This window comes from Mauremys mutica, chromosome 3 (genome assembly GCF_020497125.1).
Source record: "Mauremys mutica isolate MM-2020 ecotype Southern chromosome 3, ASM2049712v1, whole genome shotgun sequence".
Taxonomy (NCBI): Eukaryota; Metazoa; Chordata; order Testudines; family Geoemydidae; genus Mauremys; species Mauremys mutica.
In genome coordinates, this window is record NC_059074.1 from 129764159 (window position 1) to 129787005 (window position 22847).

Consider the following 22847-nt stretch of genomic DNA (forward strand, 5'->3'; position numbering starts at 1 on the left):
ATAAAGTAGGTGCACAGCTGGTTGAAAGACTATCCTCAAAGAGTAGTGATCACTAGTTCACTGTCAAACTAGGAGGACATATCTAGTGGGGTCCTACAGGGGGGTCTGTCCTGAGTCCAGTACTATTCAATATTTTCATTGATGACTTGGACAATGGAGTGGAGCGTGTGCTTGTAAAATTTGCAGAGGATACCAGGCCTGGAGAGGCTGCAAACACTTTGGAGGACAGGATCAGAATTCAAAGTCACCTTGACAAATTGAAGAATTAGTCTGACAGCAACAAGATGAAATTCAATAAAGATAAGTGCAAAGTACTACACTTTAGAAGAAAAGATCAAATGCACACATCTAAAATGGAGAATTACTGGCTAGGCAGTAGTACTGCTTAAAAAGAGGAGGGGTTATAGTGGATCACAAATTTAATATGAGCCAACAATGTGATACAATTTCCCCCCCCCCCCAAAAAAGCCAATATAATTCTGGGGTGTATTAACAGGAGTATTGTATGTAAGACACAGGAGGTGATTTCTACTCTATTTGGCACTGAGGAGGCCTCTGCTGGAGTACTGTGTCCAGTTTTAGGTGCCACATACTAAGAAAAGTATGGAAAAATTGGACACAGTCAAGAGGAAAGTAACAACAAATGAGAAAAGATTTAGAAAACCTAACCTGTGGAGGAAAGGTTAAAAACCCTGGGCATGTTTAATCTTGAGAGAAAACCACCAAGTAGGGACTTGATAACAGTCTTCAGATATGTTAAGGGCTGTTACAGAAAGGACATGATCAATTGTTCTCCATGTCCACTGAAGGTAGGACAGGAAGTAATGGACTTAGTCTGCAGCAAGAGAGATTTAGGTTAGATATTAGGAAAAAACTTTCTGGCTAGAAGGATAGTTAAATTCTGGAATAGGCTTCCAAGGAGGGTGTGGAATGCCCATCACTGGAGATTTTTAAGAACACAGTAGTCACATACCTGTCAATGATCGTTTAGATTTACTTGGTCCTGCCTCAGTGCAGAGGGCTGGACTAGATTATCTCGAGGTCCCTTCCAGCCCTACATTTCTATGATTTACTGTCTAATTAGATCCGGTCAGTAGTATATATTTTGTACTACATTGAACTTGTCCATTAATGCATAAGTTATTTGAAAAATACAAAACACCTGATTTCCTGGAGGCGTCACACAGTACGTATTCCCCGGGGTCTGTTTCATGATTGATGAACAGTCAGAGAATATTGTGCCAGTATGCCTAGAACCTAGTGCTGGAAGCTGTAGCATCTAAAAATAAATAGAAATAGGTTCAATTGAATTTCCTCCCCCCAAAAATGATCTTTGGGATACCAAAAAATTACTGAGCACCACTGCAAACATTCTAATTCTACTAATTTTGTTCTCTGATTAGGTTTGTAGTGCAGTTTCCTTTATGCTGATTGGCGCCCCTAAAGATGCAGGGAATGGGGAGAGATGTGTGCAGGGAATGATCTTCTGAATGATTGCAGACTCTGGATGAAGTTTTCCAAAGCTGACAAGGGGATTTAGAAGCACCATTCCAATTTAAAAATGAATGAGTGCTCACATAAATCCTCTGAGTGACTTTGAACATCTCAATCTTTGCTCTAATGAAAATGGGTAAAATTTTTGAAAGCACCTAAGTGGTTTAGGAGTCTAAGGCTATGTCTACATTTGAGGCAGCGTGTAGAGTACAGGCACTACAGGTGTAGCTACACACTGCAGTGAGGCAGGCTGTCTTGTCACCGCGCCATGTAGCTACATACCACGGAAAGGCTTTGATAGTTCCTTGCTGCCTCCCTGGTGCCAGACCCTTTCAATGTGATGGGGAAAGGCTCCAGCAAGGGGGAGCTATGGGACAGTGCACAGCAGTGTGGACTTGAGAGGCACTGGTTGGGCATGTAGAGAGCCATGTAGGGTATATACCCTGCAGGTTCAGGCATGTAGGGCACTCTAATCTACTCTACTCACCTAAGATGTGCCTTACCATTAGTACTGCTGTTTATACCCATGCTAGCTGGCTGTGCAGTGTCTACTCTACCCAGTGCCATAAGTGTAGATGCACCTTTAGTCTCATTGAAAGTCAATGGGACTCAGGCTCCCAAGTCACTTAGGCACTTTTGAAAATTTTGCCCACTTTATTTTTCATGTTTTTTTTAATTAAGATCTTCATAAGCAAATAAAATTAAGACTATTTAGGGATTCAGACTATAGGGCTAGATTCTCCTCTCCTTTACATGAGCGTGTGTCTGCTGACTTTGAGATCAAGGGCAGAATCAGGCCCATTGTTTAATTGAATTTAATTTTGGTGGAAGATGCTAGATTGGCAGTTCCTGGAAATTGAGACCCCAGATCTTTTCCTCAGATGGTGCTCCCACTGTTGTGATCAGTGAAGGACTGAGAGCTAGCAGCTCGTTGGTTTAAAAGTTGGGGGGAGGAGGAGGAGCTGGTGGTAGGGTATTTTCAGCAAAGGAACTTCAGCTCTGGAAGTCACTCCTTCCTTTGGTCCAAAGTTGTTGAGGTTTACAGCCTGCCTTCCATGTCATTTGTTTTGGTGGCTTGGGGGAAAGTGAGTGGATCGAGAAATAGGATGGGCAGATGAGACAGAGGTGATTTGTGTATTCTGGGTCAAGATTGCTAAATTATTTGTGTCTGGGATTTTAGCCTAGATATATACAATTCAAATGTTTGTATGAGCAGCTAGGCCACTGGAAGAGCTGCTTTCTAGTAGTAGGAATAAAATAAATGAAAACTGAAGTCCTCTATTTCTACAATGAAAAGAGGTGCACTTTCCTCTACTGCCCAACTAACATGCCATAACCCGTTCCCAGAGTGACCATCTGCAGAGTGAGGCTCTGGTCTGGTCTCTGTGCCATTTCTGTCCTCCACCTCTCAACAAGCAGGCCAGTTGTGCTATACATACCTGTCCACTTGCAAATCGGACTAAGGTCATCAGCAACTCATTTTACCAGAGGCAAAACACATTCCTGCCATTGGATATCCACTTAAATGGCCTTGTGTGGATGATGGCTGAGTATTATGAAGGGCAGAAGGAACATTGCCTGGACAATGGTAGCTGTTAGTTTTAAGATACTATGGCAGTAATACAGTATCTGTAAGGATTGCAGCCAGCTAGAAAGGAGCCAGATGTTTAAGACTTTTAAAGCCAGTTTAATGCACCCTTTTCCCCTTGTTCAATCTGTTTTGATGGGTTGTCTCCAAGTCATGATCTGGACAAAAATGCTGAGAGTTAGAGCTACCCCTGAAGATTCCAGTTAGAATGTATGGTTGGTATGTAAGGACACCACTGGCTTGTAGTGGAAAAAGTGTCATGCTGGCATTAGCATGGTCATGTCGCCCTTTAGTGTCTGCTGCCAGAGAATATACAGCTGAACTCTATTACAGTAAAGCTAGCAGACCGGATTCCTTCTGGTCATCTAGTAGAGGCCTGTGTTTTCAGAGCAGAAGGTCCCAAGTTCTCCCTTTACTGACAACAGTGAAGTTTATGTAGGATCAAAACAACATACAGTTCTCTTTAGGAGTCATGATTTATTACTGCCAGACAAATGCTTTTCCAGCTACACAATAGCAAGAGCAACCTCAAGCAGCCCTTAATCTTAGGCATAGAGCTGTATTTCCCAAAAGCCACCCCAGCAGAAAATTCCAAACCTGCCCCAACTATTCCAAAGTCATTTAAAGGCACCAGTCATAAAAGGTGTATTAGGGGTTAAATCTGAAACAGGTATCTACTGCCTTAAATTTTTCAGCTCATCTCTAGTGAAAGCCGAGCAAGGGGTTTGGCAACTGCATGGCTCGTGCCTGATCCGTTCTAACCACATTGACTTGTCGTCTTGTTTCTACTTGCTCCTTAAGATTTACGTCCATCTAAAAGAAGGAGGTGGTGCCGACGGACTGGATGCTTTGAAGAACAAGCCCCAACTCCACAGTATGGTGGCCAAGAGCCTTTGTCAGAATGCATCAGGAAAAAACTACATCATCTTCACTGGCCCTAGCATTACCAGCCTGAACCTTTTTGAAGAGTTTGAGAAGCAAGGTTTGTGACAGCTGATCCACTGACCGTTCATGCCGAAAGGCTTATGAATATCCTGCTGCCAGAAGTCAGCAAATAACCTGAAGTGTTTTTGATTGAGGCTTTATCTCCTCGCATAGCCATGAGCAGCCAAGCCAGAGAAATCCTAAGGGTAATTTAGTCTGTTCATTACAAGGGGACCTGCAGAGGTTATTTAAACTGAGCTTGAGCTTTCCTTTGAGTCTTCATCATGTAGAAAGAAGGCTACTTTAAGGGGGGCGGGGGGAGAGAATAGAAGAGCTCTGATTTTTTTCTCTGTTACCTTAGGAATGTTTTTTTTCCTGGAGGACTTCTTGGGGGGTCTTCTATATGTATGGGAATTCTTACTTGTGAATAGGGTGTGTGGGAAGGAGGAGTGTGCTGAGTCTTTAACTAAGGCAAGGTCTACCCTAGAAACGTTTGCCAGTAAAATGTCAGTTGGAGAGCAATTTTTTTTTAAATGCAAAAGCCCCATGGTAGAGACAGTTGGTAGCAAAGCACCCTTTTGCCCATATAAGCTGCACCTACACTAAAGGGTTTGCCCATATAGCAATACAGGGATAGGTATAGACTAGAGTTAGACCCAAGTGCCCGTTAATCTGTGGTGTTAAATAGGTGTTGTACAAGTGATCTGAATTTTAGATGTGCTGAGTATTCACTGCTCCCATTGAGTGCAGTTGTAGTCGTAGATGTTCCCACTCTGAAAATCAAACCCAAAGTGTTAAAAACAGTTACTGAACATCCATTTCCCCATGAACTAGTCAGCTTAAAATCTTCTCCAGGGATGCAACTTTTCCACTAGTTCTCCAGGCACCAGGGTCTTCCATTGTAAACAAGATTTGAATTTCTAGCATCAAGAAGAATTTCCTTTGTAGATGAACACTTCATACCTTTCCAAAAACACAAATAAATACAAACCAAACAAACTGAGGCCACAAGCTCATTTTTTCCCCTCCTATGCAGTTCATCTTTGGGAGCCAAGTTCTGTTTTCAGCATGGCTTCCATTGACAAAAGTCTACATCCATGTGATACGTTCAAAATATAGAAATTGGAACTGTGCCATTATTTTGAGTCATACTTAAAAGGAAAATGCCAGTGATTGGTTACAATACTTTAGCTATCTAATGCCTTCAATCTTGCCGTCAGCTCAGTGCGTGCACACAGGTCTGCCCTCATGGAGCACAATGCAGATTGGGTTGTAAATTATTTTACATACATTGTAAACATCCACAGAGCACTTTGAAATACATCCATACATATATAGAAGTAACTATGGGTTCTCTTAGTACTCTAAATATAATGGCCACATTCAACGAATCAAGAATATTTATATTACACTGGAGAATATTCCTTCTGAATTTTTTTCATAAATTTTATGGCTGGCTGCCCACAGGGCCATTATTTCTAGCATTATAAAAGCCATTTTATCAAATGTCTAGTTATTATGCATGAAAACCCAAATATTCCAGTGTGTCTAATTCTTAACTAATTTCAGTTGAAATAAGGGGTTACTAAATCCTTAAACCTAAAACTGTGACTTTTGGAAAATGATCCTTTATTCTGATAGATTTGCGAAAGAGAAAGAAGGGGATAATAATCTCCTCTGTGTCTCTGGAATCACAGTAGAAAAGAATCCTGGCTACTGAACCACCACAGTATTTCCTTCTCACAGGTAACTCAGATTACCTACAGTAGTGAACTACTCACAGGCATAGCACTGAAGAGAACTCAAATTACCAGTTGTTAGCAGGTAGCTGACACTAAATGCCTTCTAGAGATTCAAAGTTAGGTACGTTATCTGATCAAAAATGAAAACCCTATGCAGCGTTTTCAGTTCCTGGTTCATGTTTTATTATGTGGCTCCAGGCGATTTTGTGATCCATAACAACTGCTTCCTCTGCATTCTATTCACTAGCAGAAATGATAGTGGGTATCGAATTGCGAATTTAATTTTGGGAGACTCAGAGCAGATTTACTAGCTTTTTTGGCAAGTAGCTTGGGTACGCCACTCCTTACAAAGCAGGTTGCAGTGGGAACATTGACACACTGTTTGTGTTAAACAGGGACATGGGATTGTTTGGCTTTTATGTTTGGGTGATAAAGGCTAGTTCACTGGCTTGGCAGGGTATATTGAATTGGAAGGATTATGGGACACTCAGGGAAATCAGACCTTTGACATGTCACAACAGTGGTGAAGTCAATCAAGAGCACTGGAGGAGACTGTGAATCTTGACCCGACCCACAGAGCCAGAGGTAAGGTACTATAGTCAGCACTTGCTGTGATCCCGCAGCATTAGCTGTAAAATTTGGAGCAGAGATTTGCCAGTAGAAGGCCTAGCATCCCCCCATAAAAAACAGTTCTCGTGGTGTGTCCTAATTTCATGCATTCAGGCCGAACAGTGGCATCAGGTTGATCAGTGCTCTGTGAGCCAGGAGTAATGCTTAGTTGGGGAATTAAAGTCACACAAGGATAAAAATGCAACTCAGAAGGAGAGTGTCCTGAGAAAACCTGAGGAACCTGCTTCGCTATAGAGGATGAGAGCAACCTTGCAAAATTAAGACACATTCCTAACATATTGGATTAACTTTTGTTGTTCTAGAGAAATTATAGTTCCTGGGCTAGAGCCGAATGAATAGAGATGGAGAAAAAAAAATCACCAAAATTTGAGTCAAAGGAATTTCTATTCATCCATCTTTGCAATGCTTTCTGTGAATCTTTAACATGGACAGTGGGGAAAGATTTGAACCAAGACTTTTTAACCAAAACCCCCCCCAAACAAACTAGTTATTAGGTGCCTTAGTAGTTGAGTGCCTGAACTGACATCTTGAAAGGGCCTGATTTTTCTGAAAGTGCTGGTCACCTGTCCTCTGAAAGTCAGAGCCTTTAGGATTCCCTTCCATTGGAATCCAAAAGTGTAGGCACCAATAAATAAAATCACTGTTCACTGTTCACTTTTGGAAAAGTCAAGGCTTTTGTGGAGCCTTCACTATAAAATTACCTCCCATCTCTGTTTCATAACTACAATAGTACTGTTCTGAAATTAGTAATAACCTTAATTGTATCATCCCAAAGTGTTTCTGTGAATATAAAAGGATGTCTTCAACACTCAATTCCAAAGAAGTCATTAAAATTGGACCATGGGCTTCTTCTGAAAAATAAGAACGTCCTCTCTGACTGTTTCAAAAACCAAACTCGATGTAAGCCTACTTTATATAACTACCTTTATGACCATGGAGCATAAGTTTCTGGTTTCCAAGTAGAACAGGAACCAGGCACTGAAATGGCACAGGAAATGCTATTCTGCATGGAGTTTTAGATGTGACTAGAAGTAGAGATGCCAGAAATTTTATATGAGCGCCTGTCCTGGTGAGATTCGAGCTCACTCATGAAGTTTAGATATTGCTGTTTGTGAACTGAACCGGTTGAGATTCCCTACTTAAGCACAGATTTGTGGGCTGCTTTTTTAGTTGAAATAGAAATGACAGTTGGAATGGGCTCTGTATGAATGAAGCCCATAGGTGGTGAAAGTAGGGGTGCTGAGGGTGGTGCCGCACCCCCTGGCTTGAAGTAGTTATCAACAGGGTTTACAGTTGGATTCAATGGCTCTCAGCACCCCCACTATAAAAATTGTACCAGCACCCCGATGAAGCCCTCTTAAATTTCCCTCTGAAGCAAGAATGTTACCATTGACTTATGAGTAGGGCCCTACCAAATTCACAGTCCATTTTGATCAATTTGATGGCCAGAGGATTTTTTAATTGATCAGTTTCAAGTTTTCAGCTGTTTACATCTGAAATTTCATGGCGTTGTAACCATGGAGGTCCCAACCCAAAAGGTGGTGGGTCTGATCTGCCCCATTTGTCCCACACAGCAGCCCTGCAGGGGAAGGACAAGTCCTGTTCCTCCACAGCCTGGCAGGGACTTGCAGCAAGGGGGAGGTCAGATTTCACAGGGAAAGGCTTATTTCACAATCTGGGACACGTTTTTCATGGCTGTGAAATTGGTAGGGCCCTACTAATGAGAGCAGGACTGGGGTCTGTTCAATCAGACTTCTTTTGAATTCTATAACACTTCATTTTCTTCTGGGCTGTAATAAAACATGTTAAGCATTTAATTAAATTTGGACCACACCATTGTGCCAGATGGGCTTAATTTTTATTGCTGCTATTGCCATAGCAACTGGTTGTTCTAAATTACAGCTTTTAAAAACCTCCACAAATTACATATGCCATCCTCTGCAAGTGGTGATACTAAATCTGCAGCTACCATATTGGTCACCACTTTGTGTTATGTAAGGAGATGCTTCATTATTTTTTCCTGAGATGTGCAAGATGGTTCCAATTGTCTTATGAAAAGAGCAAAACAGCTGCTTGAGTCTTTTGCAAGCTTACATGAGCTTAAGAAAAGGCTGCACTTAATTACCTCAGCAATCCTAAAAATAGTAATGTACTGGCTAGAGCGGCTGTGTTCTACTGCCCTCTGCTGAGGAGAATTAAAATGGCCTTTCAGCGAGTCATAGACCCTATAATGCTAGCAGCTAAAGGAAATTCTTCTCTAGGTTAAGGGATTGTGCTATTGGAGCAGGAGGATCAGAGTTCTAATCCTGTTGCTGCAGTGACGTTCTCAATGGCACATAGTGACAACTAAAATCCTAGGTGGTCACAGACTTGTTAGAGAAAGTTTCAGAGATAGTGGTAGCAAGAGGGTTTTTAGCACATATCATATGTATACTTGTCCCACCACAGTGCAGAGATCTCTCTTTTCAAATCCCTTCCAGCCATTTCTATGATTTGAAATTCCAATGGTTGAGATCAGAACTGGGAGATAACACAGGATCCATTAGACAAGTCCTCCCCTAAACTCAAATAGCTACGTTGATGTGTTGGTTTTCCATTCTGACATTTAAAAAGCTCATGTCTTCTAATTGAAGAGTCACTGCTTCAGTCTTACTGCTGGGGTAACAGGAACAATTATATGTTTATGTAAAAATGTAATGCAGCTGTAATTTTTTTTTAATTTATAGTTCTGTGGTCTCCCAGCCTGTGGTTTTTTTTTCTGGTTTTATAAAGCACTGTTTGGGAAATCTCAAGAACCAGTTGCCAATTGTTTTCTGCTCTTTGGATCAGTTCATGAGCACTATTGATTATTTTGTATTACCATAGCACCTAGGAGCCCTAGTGAAGGACCAGGACCGCACTGCACTAGGTGCGGTACAAACAGAAACCCCCACACAAAAGACTGCCCCTGCTCCAAAGAGCGTACAGAATTCCAGACCGATAAAGGCAGAAGAGACGCTTAGTATGTAACAGCCTCTGTTCCCCCTTGATCAAGTGGTTTGATTTTTAATATTCTTTATTTGCTGAAGGATGATAGTTCAATAAGTAGATTTTAGACTCTAAAATGTAGGTCAGTGTTCTCAGTTAACAGACCTATTTTGTTTTACCTGAAATAGCAGCTTTGGGCTGCTGTAGTTTAAGTGGATCAGTCTAAGTATAATATACACACAGATGTGTGCGCTCTCATTCCCTTCATATAGTCAAAACAAAGCCTAGAGAGAGATGGTGAGGAGATTTGGATTTAAGATTTCCTGGATTTTGTAAAGCTCACATCAGGAAGAGGACATTGCTTTGCAGTATCAAGTATCTCAATACTGAAAGATTTGACTCTTGGCCAAAGCTGGATTTGATCCTTTAATCCAGTTGATCAGCTGTTTGATTTGGGGATTTCTGACTAAATTTCCTATGCAGAGTCTCTCTCTTCTGATAGCAAGAAATTCTATTAGTATATGCTCTTTAAATTAATCCGATGAATGGAAGTTTTAACCCTCTGATATTTTTCTTATCACCTACACATACTCAACACAAGCTAGGCACTGTCATTATTAACGTATGTTAAATGATTTGGTTATTCTGATGTGGCTACATTGATTGCTAGAGTGAGACGTGTCTGGGTTTCACAACATATGAATTTACTCATGGGTCCCTTTACTCATCCTTTTGTCATGGATGAAGGAGGGTAGAATTGATGAGCGTTGATAAGATTGTACTGCGAGGCAGTTGTAGGCTGAGTTGTCATCTGCTAGCACCAAAAGCTGTCAGCCATAGGCTCTAGGATTAAAAGCATCATGGGGATCATTTCAGACAACTTAAATTGGAAAAAAGGCTTTGGCCTCCTTATCAGCGTAGTTAAACATGGAAGAGAGTACGTCCTCCACTACTTTGTCGAGTCTAATGTGCAATGCCCAAAGCAATGTGGCCTCCTCCCTGGGAGGAAATGTCACAACCTAATAAGTCTCATTGGTGGGAAGTTCAGCTACTTGGCCTATATTCTCCCTTTTCGTTTCATTTTAATTATACCCCCGTTTATTGTATTAAATCACCTGGAGAACTGGCTCTCTGGCCTCATATATTGAAAGCATTTCTTCCTGGAGCCTGCAAAGAGAGAGTGGTCCTGGATACCACAGGGAAATCCTCAGCTATTGGCCAACTTATGTATCTACTGGCTTAGTTTTAGGACCAGCTCTTGCTCCAGTCAAATAGGTCAGACAGCCCACTGTCATTTCTTTCTAACCCTATCAGATGGTTTGCTGATGGGAATTTATTCTCTTTCACGTGCAGAGATTTATTGCTGCGGATTGCTGAGTTCCAGGAAAAGTGACTGCACAGGCCTTCCTCCATCAATGCTGCATAACCCAGATGCTCCTCAGTCCAGAGGGCAGTACAGAATAAAGATGAGAGGAAACATGTCCCTGATCTGCTGGTACAACAAAGGGCATTTTCGTTTTCTCACTAATGCCTATTCTCCAGTTCAACAAGGTGAGCAGTCAGCAGTATCGCTACCTGTACTGTGACCATGTTTTTCAAAATAGGTGACAAGACAAGATAGGACACTTACTAAGTTTGATAACCCCAGACAAGCAGCTTGATAATTATCCTAGATAAACCGTAGCATTAATGATAATTTCCATTGTGTTTGCTCTTGTCCATAAGGTACTAGTTAATCTACATTAGCAGTGGCTAAACGTGTTCTGTCTGCAACTGATGTCTTCTCTGCATAAAGTTAAAGCTTACTAATGCTACCAGCTAATAGTTACTCCTTTAGCTGGCACAGGAGAGAGCTGTTTCTTTTTGGTGTTATACACATCCCAGCTGACCTGTGTTCGTGCAGAGAGTTGTAACGGAGGTTAAAATCCTATATGTAACAAGGTGTCTCATGGGATAATTGCATGATAAGTCTTTGTAAAGAGTAACTCCTAAATGCATAAAATATTTTGGACCGATAAGAACCATATTGACTATTAAAACTTTGACCAGATTCTAGAATTAGTTTCTCCTATGGATTTAAAACCCATTCATCACATACAAATGGCTTTTGTCAAGAGCCTTCCCATTGCATACTAAACTGATTGTGCAGCCGCTAAAAAGAAAACCAGAACAGCCAGAAGTATATTTGGGAGTAGTTTAGAGTGTGAATAGTTTCTTGAAGACTCAGCTGAAACTGATCTTACTAGGAGAGGGGTTTTTTAAGGGACTCCAAGATTTTTAGGCATAATTAAGTTTTGAAAAAATATTTACAAAACCCAACATGAAAGGACATTTTTAAAGAGTAGTTTGTCCATTTAAAATCTCTTGTAGTTCTGTTGTCCAAAGTGAGTAAAATACAAAAGTCAAATTATAGCTGAAAGAATGTTACATATTTAAAATGTAAGGTGCTACTGCTTACAAAGGTAACTTGGTGCTTAAACCACATTCTCAAAAACTTGTACAGAATTTAAGGTATTCAGGTGGTAGTTAAGTGTTGCATAGGCACACCATATGGCTAAATGTCATAGGAATTGGGGGTTCATTTATCAGAATTCACCACACATCCTAACCTTTATGCAATGAGCTAGGGAACTGGACGCTACTTGGAATGCTATTATACGTCACAAGAGAACATTGATTTAACTAAAAAGAGCAGATAACTTGAAAGGGTTGGTGTCTTAGGGCCTGATTCTAAAAACACATGAGAAAGAAGTTACTCATTAGTAGTTCGATTGAAACCCATGGAATTATATGAAGTTACTATATGTTTGCAGAATCAGACACCAGCAATACAGAATTAGAGCCTTTCTAATAAGACCTTAAATTTTAAATTGAATTAAGTTCAACAAGCTAATTTATGGTCATTATGTTTGCTTTTTGCATGTTAGCAAGTATGGACAATGCAACTGGAGTAATTAAACCAAAGTCAAGTCAATAAGCATCACCTGGTTCTCGTGCACTAGCACAAAGCTGCTGTCTTTGGCTACAATTACTAAAAACAAGTTTCAGAAAAGAAAAATCTAGGTGACCGTTAAGCTTTACAAACAAAACAAACACAACCACCTTTACAAACTGGTTGAATGTTAACAGAAGCAGAGCAGACAGACAACAAATTTTACACATGGGTGTGAAAATCTGCATGTTTAGGACCCATCTCAGCGTAAAGTCACACACTGGTACGTAGATGAGGCTAGAACCTCAGCTGGTATAAACTCACGTAGTTCCATTTACAGAACATGATAATGGTTTACAAAGTTTAGCCTCTAAGGTATGCAAAATCTTTCAAGTACATGTTCACTAAAATGCTTCACAGGGATTCTTGATAAAGAACATTAAACAAATAGTAGCAAATTCAGAGAAAATGTGAGTTATAGGCTAGGGAGAAAAGATAAAGGCTTCAGTTGAGATTTGAGAAAGGAGGGAGATTCATTGAGACTGGTAGAGGGCCAGATTGCCAGGTGGTGTAAATTGGCATCTCTCAGTTGAAGTGAATGTAGCAATGCCAGTTTATGCCAACTAAGGATCTGGCCCAAGAAGTCTCTTTCCAATGTCAGGGGCACAGAGGAGACGTCTTTCACACACACTGTGGCAAGACTGCAGTAAAGCCAGTGTTGAGCACATGGATCGAGTGGGAAAGGAAGGAGGGAGAGACATGTCAGTGATGTAGACTGGAATAAGCACAGGGAAGGCAGTTTTGAGCTGGAGCTGGAGACGAGTGGGGGCCAGTGAAACAGTTTGAGAATGGAGCCATGTTGTCACAGCTTTTTGCATTAAAAGTGGGCGGCAGCTTACTGCACCCAGGGGGACTTGAGAAGGAAGTTGCTATAGTGAGGACAAGGGCAAGCTGAGGCATGGATGAGGATTTCAGCAAAGGTGGAGGCAACAAGAATTAACCTAGTTACTTACTTTACATAAAATAAAAACAGAGAAAGGGAATCTCACCTGTGTCCTGTATGACTTCAGCAATTTACACCAGTTGAAGATTTTGGCGCTAAACTTCCAAATACCCTTTATGAGAATTCACTGATGAGTCTGGTGGGGAAAAACATTGTAGTAGAATTATGCTTCAGACCTTTTAAACTATGGAAATTCAGGTCTATGCATTTCCTTACATCACGGGACTTTGAGGATTTGTTAGAGGATATCTGTACAGCACTTCGGACCTGCAGTGCTCTGTTCACCCCTATGGGTGCACACACCCCACTAACAGCCCCTGCACACCACGGAACATGCAAGCTGCTCCTAATATTATCAACTCACTGTTCAAAAATCATGAGTCAGGGATTGGCTAAAACAAAACAAAAAAAACCACAAACATTTTGGGTGATTTTATTTGCCTTCTGGTGGCTGAGCTTTAGCATGCGATTGGGTCACATTTTCAAGCTTCTCTGTAACCATGGCTCATTTCCCCCCCCCCCCCTTTCCAATAAAAGCTGAGATTCTCACAATCACATAATGCCAGGAGCTGGAGCATTAAGGGAAAACCACCACACACACGATTGTAAGAGTTGGGATTTAAAAAAATCACAAGAGTTAGCAGCATGGCCCACCTCTCTCCACGCCCCAGGAAAGAACAAGCAGTGTTTGCAGCTCAGTACTTCTCTGGGAGCTCTACCAGGGGAGGGGCTACATAGGAGCCCTGTTAGCAAGACATCTTGGGGGCGGGGGGAGGGTCTGCTGAATGAGCACATCATCGGTGTATCCTGGCAATGCCACCTCTCAGCCAGCGCTATCTGCTGGAGCACTGTTGACCAGAGGGGCTCCCAGGGCAGTGTCAAAGGTTTGAGCAATTTGTGCCACCCCAACCTCTTTCTGGGGAACCTTGCTGGCCCCCTCCTACCAATGGCCCGAATCAAGCCTGCGAAGTGCTACAAGATAAACCTATCCACAGTCCAGAAATTGAAACACTTTAACAGTCTATAATGGAAAATAAGAGGGAGTACATGGTGCTATGTAGCTTTAATCACACATTTGTAGTGAAAGTGAATGGCGGAAGGCGAATCAAAGGAAATTCTAGAAGCCAAAAAAAGTTTCACGAAACACACCTGCACTGAACAGATCTCCTTATACTTTCTGACTTACTAGGAGAAAGACATGGAAAGACAGCCTTGTCTTCATACAGTCAACCAGATCTTTCAGGACTATTCCATCAAAGAAAATAAAAAACACCCTTGCTAGGTATGTTGAGGGCAATAAGAAATATTGGTTTTGTAAGCTTTAAGGGTCCCCCCTTTGCCCACCATGTTCTATCATGCATCATGCTCAACTCTAACATCATTTGGGACTCATTAAAATCTGTCACTCAAAGGCTTTAAACAAACAGTCATATGGATCAGTCATAAATATGACACTTAGTATGTGCTGCGAGTCTTCGATTCAAAACAGGGCCTACCAAGTAGGGTGTCGTAGGGGACATGTCAGAGATAATGGAGGGAACTGTACTTCTAGCCAAAAGAATTTAATTCTCAAGCCTGTAATCAAAACATGAGTAACAATTTTGGTCTGGATGTCTTATGAAGTAATTTAATGGTTTAGAAGATTCAGGAAAGACCAGAGAGCCAGGAGGAGTCTGGGATCTCATCCAAACAGACAGTAACTAAAAGTGAGACCAAGCACAAGGCACCTTAATCCTTTGTGTCTCAGTAACTTCAGTCAAGCCGAGCTGCCTTCCCGGAGGAATTAGGATAGTCCCTAGGAGACAGTGAAGGACAGGGTTCCATTGTGCTAGGCACCATGCAGAGTGAGGGAGACAGTCCCTGCTTCAAAGAGAGTTTACAGTTTAAATATACCAGACAATCAAAGCCTAAGGGAAAAGAATAGAACACACCTGCAGAGGGAACGGAGTGGCACTACCACCACTGGGTGTGGAGTGAGGCAGGCGCCTACTTCATTCTCACAAGACATTACTTAGGTACCTACTCCACCTGACTTGAAGTGGCTGGTTACTATTCATGGATCCCTAAGCTGAACTTGGCATCTCCCTGCAGTCCAGATATAGACCCCCATCTCCAAGAAAGGGGTGGGGATTCACACCCCACCCTCACATTGGCATCTCCCATTAGCTAGCTTTGGCTGCACCCCACCTAGCATGCTGGCTTTTGTGGATCACATTCTTAGGTGCCTAGGCTCCCTATGTAACGAATGGGGAAAGATAGGTGCCTACCTCAGCTTTGTCGAGTATGATGTTGTTCTGGGCACCTAGAAAAAAAAATCACAGGAGGTTAGGCACCATGATGCTGAGGATTGCAACACCCTAGTCCCTCCATGGACCCCACCCTAAATGTATATGAAGAAAATCCCAGACTCCATATCAGATTTCCGCTCCAAACTAACCTCCAAGGCCCCCAACCTGCTGCTGCTTAGCAAATTGTATTGCTCCTTTGCTGAGCAGCAAAGGATGTGTCAGTGTCCCTATTTGAAGCAGAGCTCAGTGATGTGGAGTCCAGTATTTTCTTAGTTTGGTTTATTTACAAAATGTGCACAAGTCCCATTTCCTTGGGCACAGGGCGGTAATAGAGCACAGACAAGTGCCTCCTGCAGAAACTTCATATGAGACATCTGGAAATAAATTACAAATGCTTCTCTGACTCTTCAGCCCATCACACCAGGCAGGCCTGGACTAGATTTCTAACCAAGTGCCCCATGAACTTTTCCCTTCTCCAGACCACTGGTCTCATCAGTTTCCTTGCAGGAGTGAGAGAGCTCTGGATACAAATGCAGTAGCAAAGACAGGGTGGAGGCAGTACAGCTGGGAAGAGGGGAAGTGTCTCACCTCAAGGATGAATCATGGTGAGGCAGGTGGTATCTGCAGCATATAACACCAGCCTAAGACAGTTTGCAGCCATATCTGGCACCAGCTGTTTTGCTTACAGTGCTCCCTGTAGACCCCACTACCTTAAGGCTTACAACTGCAACAGAGGTGATTATCACATCCCATGGTAACCATTGCTCTTCAGTACCTGCTAGTGTCTCAGTCCATGAAGAAGGGCTAGGCAAATAGTACACACCAGAATCCAAACCCACAGCATTCTGTCCCAGTGAATCAAAGCTGAACTTTTGCAAGTTCGAATTTAGCATCTCAGCAAGATACTAGTGCATTAAGAAGCAATCACCACCACATGAAGTCTGACCAACAAGCGCCCCACCATGAAGGGCCCCTAGCTGGAGCTCAGGAAAGAGTTCAAGTTTGTGTTTTGACCTCTTAAAAAAATAAAATAATCTCTCTTGCATTGCCCACAGTTGCTTTGGCATGCACATTACTAGCAAGGTCTATGATACAATCTTCCAGGTGCTAGTTGGACTGAGAAGAGGGGTGGGGGAAGGAAAGTAAATTCAAGATCAACAAGGTTTATTTTCAGCATAGAAGTTCAAACGATTAATGGAGTCTTGCTAGCGCTGGCACACTAAGTAGCTGATCTCAAATCCCCTTTTCAGAAAGTGTATTGTAGTTGGTAACACTGATGCTAACACAAACAGTTAAGATTCAACAGCTGTGTTTTGTTTTGTTTTTTAATTGATGCAGGAGTTATAATTAAGAGAAAAAGTGGCGAGATCCCATGCCCGTTGGCAGTAGAAGCTTTTGCTGCTCATCTTAGCTATATCTGCAAATATGACGACAAATACAGCAAGTAAGTGGGTGGGATGGCAAGTGGGTGAATCCCATGTTACTGGACCATTTGAACCTTTCTTAGATTTTGAGGAGAGACTAGGAGCATGATCCTGCCCTCATTAAATTCAATGCCAAAACTCTCATTTACTTCAAAGCAAGTGGAATCGGGCTCTGTAGCTTTGCACATGATTTTCCTAAGGGGAGCAAGCTGCACTGCTGACCATTATCTTGGGAATGTGTGTAGGAGTTAGATATGAACAAACAGTTCTGATTAAATTCAGAACATCCTTCCCTCCCCCCTTCACAGCTTACATAATTCAGCAAAACTGGACCAGATCCAAAACAACACTGCGATACTCCTGTCTGTCCATTCGTCAGCCAAAACACCATGACAATTGCATCCTTGGAGTATTTAAATGGCATAGCTAGAGAGCTGTTTGAGAGAGAAGAACCAAAGTGGTGGTGGATCCACATTAGGTTTAGGCTAAAGTTTGGGTTTAGGGCCAAACCAGTGAGTCTGGTGAAGACACTCATTGCCCACGGGAGAGAGCTCTCCTGTTAGCATAATAAAACCACCTCCGCAAGCAGCAGAAGCTATGTCGGTGGGAGACACACTAGCGTTTAGGTCAGGGTAACTTGTGTTGCCCAGTGGGTGGAATATTCACACCCCTGAGCAATACAAGTGGTAGTGTAGACATAGCCTAAGGCTACCAGGAGTTTCTACTGCCTTCCAACACACTGTCAGTCACCAGCTTCACCGTGTTATAATCCAGCTGCTCCCAGGCACCAGGGAATAGTTACAGCAGCTTTGATCCAAGTCATAACTACAAGAGATTTTCTTTGCTATAGCTGCCCTCTCTATGTTGTCTACCCTTAGTGAGCATCAGCTGCAGGACGCTCCATAATTAGCAGCCTCTGCACTTCCCCTGGAGCTGGGCAGGTCCTTTCACAGATTCTTAATTCCCTCCTTGCCCTGTCTGGGGCTGTTTTTGTATCCTTGACTTTTAAGGATATCTTTGCTTAAGTGGTCATTAAAAAACCCCTGTTCCTTCCCTGTGCTACTAGCAGCACCTTAATCAGCTGTACACAAGCTTTCTTGCCATGGACAAGTAGCTGTCTTCCTGTGGGTTAGCAAAATGATGTTTTTGCCCTGATAATCCTCATGGCAAGGGTACATGAGTAGGTTTTGTGCCTCACTTGGCAAATTTACATGACTGTTTTGCTAAGGCTGCATGACTTCTTTAAAAATAAACTTTTCACCATTTAGGCAGTTTGCTTAGTGCTTTTTGCTCAGCTTGGATGATGATCCGAAATAGACAGTTCCATGTATTTCCTTTCTGGTTGTACACTGGATCACAGGTGTATTTGGGCAGATGGCATTCAGTGAAGCAGAGTTATGGCAGCCATTTTACAAGCTATATGTTATTACATTTGTACATGGGATGGGATCCATGAAAACTGTTAGGTGCTCAAGTCGCAGGTTGAGCTGCACAAGTCCCAGTCTTGGGTCCACTGTGATCCACAAAACTTCCACTGAACCCTGTAGCTACCTAAACTCACTTGGCGCCTAAGTTTCTGCCTCTGGGCATGCAGGCCGGTACCTCCCTCTAGGCAACTGCCTAAGCCCTAGAGTAAGTCACAAACCAGGAAGAGACAAGCATTCAACCATCTAAGTCACATGAGGGGCCTGATCTGATAGGTGGCCTCTGAGCACGTATGCTGGATTGGGTCCCATTCAAAATCCAGCCAAAGAAAGAGGCAGCGAGCTTGTAACTTTTATTCTAGTAGTTAGAGCATGCAGCTGGGATATCAGAGCCTCAGGTTCAATTCCCTCCTCTGCCGGAGGCTTAGCGCACACCCCTGCCATTGGCATCTCCCGATGGCGATCTTAGGCCACTCCCCACCTAGCATGCTGGCTTTGTAGATCACATTCTTAGGCACCGCTCTCTCCCCATTCCTTGTATAGGGAGCTGGGGCGCCTAACTCAGTTTTGCAGAACACTGATCCGCAGATTTTCTAGGTGCCCAGAAGTCAGATGCCATAGTGTTCAATGTTGCAATACCCAAGCCCCTGTATACTACCACCAGCCAAGCATTAGGTCTTAGTAATATAAGGGTTAAGGGAACAGTTTGGCACAATGACAACAATGGGCAAGGTGACTGAATGGGCCCTCCCCCATCTCTAAGGTCTGTTGCTTCCAAATGCACATGCGGTTTCTCACTAGGCAGGAAGTCAGTAAAATGTGCCATTTTTAAAAACAAAGGAACTGGGTTCTGGATAAATTCAAATTGCATCATGGTTTGGGTCCAACACATAAAAGAACGCTTAACTAAGCCCATAAGCGTTCTCCAGGTTAACAGCAGCTGGTGCTGTGCAGCAAATCTGGACCTCTGGGCTTTTGCTGTTTTAGCTGGTGGACCTGGTTGTGATGTGGGGCTGAACCTGAAGCTATTTTGAAAACTGTAACCAGAACATGGCTCTTAGAGCATTAAGCACTTTCTCTGGGAGTTAGTACAGCAGGTAGTGAGGTGCTTAACTCCCACTGATTTCAATGGGAGTTTGGCACCTAAATACTTTTGAGGAGCTGGACCAAATGCCTCACTGTTGAGTATTGTAAGGGTAAGAGCTGCCTGCTGAGCACAATTTGGGGAACTTGTTTGGGAGAAAGAGGCAAACTAATATATTGCCATGTTGTATGTTACTGCAATAGTGGACTCCGTTTTGGGCATCTCATTGCCAGAAAGATATTGAGCAACTGGAGGATGTTTAGAGAAGAGAAATTAATGTCCAGTTAATCCCTCTGTTCCAATGATAATAGGAAATTGGCAAGGCAATGAATAATGGGGCAGGAGTCCAAGTCTACAAGTATATGAAGGACGTGAACATCAGAGTGTGTGATTATTTGGGGTGGTACAAAGGGATGAACTAGGACTGATGGCCTGAAGTTAACTGAGGGAAAATTTAGGCTAAATCTCAGGAAGAAAGGTTTCCTGACAGTGAGCTATATTTAGCTACAGCATAGGTTGCCAAGGGAAGTGGTGGAAGCTCCACCACTTGGCACACTGAAAACTGGATGGAGACCAAAAGTACTGAAGTGACCGATCCTGTACTGCTAGGTGACCAAAACAGGCCTTTTCCATCATGCATTTTTTTTGCCCAGATGATGTGATCTATTGGCAACCCTGGAGCTAGGACTTTTTGATGAGTGCAGAAAAATGCAAGACACAGACAACCGAACATTGCACCGAAGAGGGAGAACTAGAGATTCTCTCATAACTTTACTACAACAAAGAGTTATCAAACATATTGTTGTACATGTCCCTTAAGACAGGGACAATGAACAGCTGGTGTATTTTATCGTCCCAATGAGAGCTCCTGGGCCTGCAGAACGTCTGGGGTCACTTTTCTTGCCTCCTAGCAAGACACACATAGAAGGGTTTGAATGTTGATTATCTTTTCGCTCTCTCCCCCTTTCATAGGTATTTCATTTCTCATAAACCAAACAAGACCTGGCAACAAGTGTTCTGGTTTACCATCAGCATTGCCATAAACAATGCCTACATCCTCTACAAAATGTCAGATGCCTACCACGTGAAAAGGTATAGCCGGGCACAGTTTGGTGAGAGACTTATAAAGGAGCTGCTGGGCTTGGAGGACACCTCACCTTCTCATTGATGCATTATTCCTTGTGGCTTAGGTATGGGGTGGAGGGGGAGCAGAAGAGGAAACCACAGCTCTGGAATGTCAAAGCAGGGAAACTCATGACATCACCAATGCCGCTCCCTATAGGAAAATGACAGTGATGCCAGTAGAGGGGTGGAGACTTTGTTAAAAGTAGCAGCTGGCTCTTGAGTGTCCTACAGAGAGAGCCACAGGAAAAAAGTCAACACACAACTGCATCTGTGAATGCTCTGCGGGTACCTGTCCATCCAAAAAGATTTAAGTTAGTAGCCATTTGTCTGCCATATCTGTTGAACAGGGTAATCTTGTAAGGCTTCCATAGGGCTCACCACGAGGTTGCCACAAAGGGATGTAGCTCAGTGGTCCTGGGTGGGCATTACCATTGTCTGGAGTTCTTTAACTGTGGAACAAGCAATGTTGTGTCATGGATAACAATGCTTGACATCTTGTAAGGAATCATGACAGGGTTAAAGAGAAACAACATAGATTTATGTTCTTCACAAGTATATTGACAGATTGCTTGTTACAGGCAAAGACAATAAAGAGAGTAACAGTTAAGAATTTTTTTTTATTAGTGTAAGGCAATCAGATTGCCATATAGGAATAAAAAGTTTAGGGGAAAATTAAACATCTTGGAGAACCTTAAAAAAAAAAAAGCCTGAGTGAAATTTTAAAAATCATGGGGAAAGCTAAATTGATGCACATAGTTTAACAAATAAATGAGATAATACTGCCTGCCACCATAGCTTCCATGTTGCCCGTGTGCAGGTGAGAAATCTGAGTGTAAGTACTAAAACAACTATATTTTCCTTGATTTCAGTTGTAGCTTCAGGTTCTTCTAACTGTTGCTTAAGATCTACCTTAATGGACTGTTTTACTTAAATTTCTATGGATGATTTCTCTTTTCTCCCTCCCCCCCCTTTTTTTTTTTAAATATCAAGACAGATTCTTCATCTTAGATCTTCATTTCCTATTAACACACATTTGGCAAGCAAAAAATAGTTCACCGATAGCAGTGCGTTTTGCGTTTTCACTGTTGGGTGTTCTGTAGGAATCCTTCTTAGAATTTGAAATGCGTCACAGTAGCTGTATTTTTGCAGATTATATGTTTAGAAAAATAGCGTGTCATTGTAAAAAACTGTTCAGGTGCAACCAGACGTTGACATCACTGAAGCAGAACAAAACCCAAATGCTTTCCTTGTTCTGAGTGACTCTCTGGAAGCTAGAACCATTTGGAATTAGTGCAGCCTGGTGCCACTGGCTAGTATTGACAAGACTTGTTGGCTGAATGTTTTCAGCAGAATAGTGGAGTTCACTGCCACCAGGACGCGTCAGTGGGGAAAGCAAAAGGGGAAAGAGGTCTGAGAGCAGGGGGCAAAAATCCAGCACTGGAGTAAAATACGGCTCTTCCTTCATCACATTATTGATTAAAGCCACAACCCAGTAAACTGGGAGACATATTACAGTTAAAACTTTAGTATGGTAGAACTTATGGGAACGCACTAATTTACAGGGCACAAATATGATGCAACTTCTCTTTGTGGATGGTTTGGGCCAACTCTCACCAAAGGCAATAGGAAAGCTCTCATTGACTTTGATGAGAGTTTTACATGCTAGTCACTGCTCGTTTTAAGGGGCACAAGTAGTTGTCCCAAAATTTGGATTTTGTTTGGAGGGGGAAGAAAAAAAAAGTTTCACACAAACTTTACTTGACCAGAGAGAGGTTTTCATTAGTTAAGAAACGTTTGTTTTTAAATTTTCTACTGTGTGTGTCCCAGAACACAACTTCCTCCTCCTAGTATAGGAGACCCTTTCAGTGAAACTGGCCATAAAGGGAAGGTGGGTTTGAGCAGCCTAAATTCACTGTCCATGGGGCATAAATGGGGAAAGATAAATGTCAATTAGAAAAACACTCACTCAGCACCCCCTGGCGTTCTGAGAGATGTAGAGGAATTTTGAAAATACAAGTTATCTTGCTTGTGCCCCATAATTGCCAGCAGGGTTATAAGAAGCAATAAATAGTCAGTAAGGCTCTAGCAGGGGCGGGGTGATACAATTTAGAAGCCCAAAGATGGACAAGATCATTCTCTTGGGCTGGGGGGTGAGAACTGTCTGTTTCTGCCAAATTCTTCCACTGCATAATGGAGTTTGCTTTTTCCCACACAACCTTCAA

The 22847-nt window shown here is 42.4% G+C and overlaps 1 protein-coding gene and 1 long non-coding RNA gene across 7 annotated transcripts in view; one reads left to right on the forward strand and one right to left on the reverse strand.

Annotated features, from left to right (window-relative positions):
- Positions 1-22847, forward strand: part of PGBD5 (piggyBac transposable element derived 5) — an 87148-nt gene that overhangs the window by 62582 nt on the left and 1719 nt on the right. For 2 of the 5 annotated variants that reach the window (XM_045011348.1, XM_045011345.1), the window contains exons 4-8: positions 3884-4064; positions 10699-10896; positions 16907-17012; positions 20473-20592; positions 20691-22833. In XM_045011348.1, the coding sequence (XP_044867283.1) occupies positions 3884-4064; positions 10699-10896; positions 16907-17012; positions 20473-20592; positions 20691-20790 (705 nt within the window). In that variant the 3' untranslated portion in view covers positions 20791-22833. Of the gene's footprint in view, positions 1-3883; positions 4065-10698; positions 10897-16906; positions 17013-20472; positions 22834-22847 lie in introns of those variants that run through there. The other 3 variants (XM_045011347.1, XM_045011346.1, XM_045011344.1) reach the window with 2 other exon arrangements.
- Positions 3688-22847, reverse strand: part of LOC123367243 — a 37389-nt gene continuing 18229 nt past the window's right edge. Inside the window, exons 4-6 of one of the 2 annotated variants that reach the window (XR_006578373.1) lie at positions 15548-15582; positions 13327-13416; positions 3688-4779 (exon numbers count right to left, since the gene is read on the reverse strand). This is a non-coding gene — a long non-coding RNA (uncharacterized LOC123367243). Of the gene's footprint in view, positions 4780-10031; positions 10189-13326; positions 13417-15547; positions 15583-22847 lie in introns of those variants that run through there. The other variant, XR_006578374.1, reaches the window with a different exon arrangement.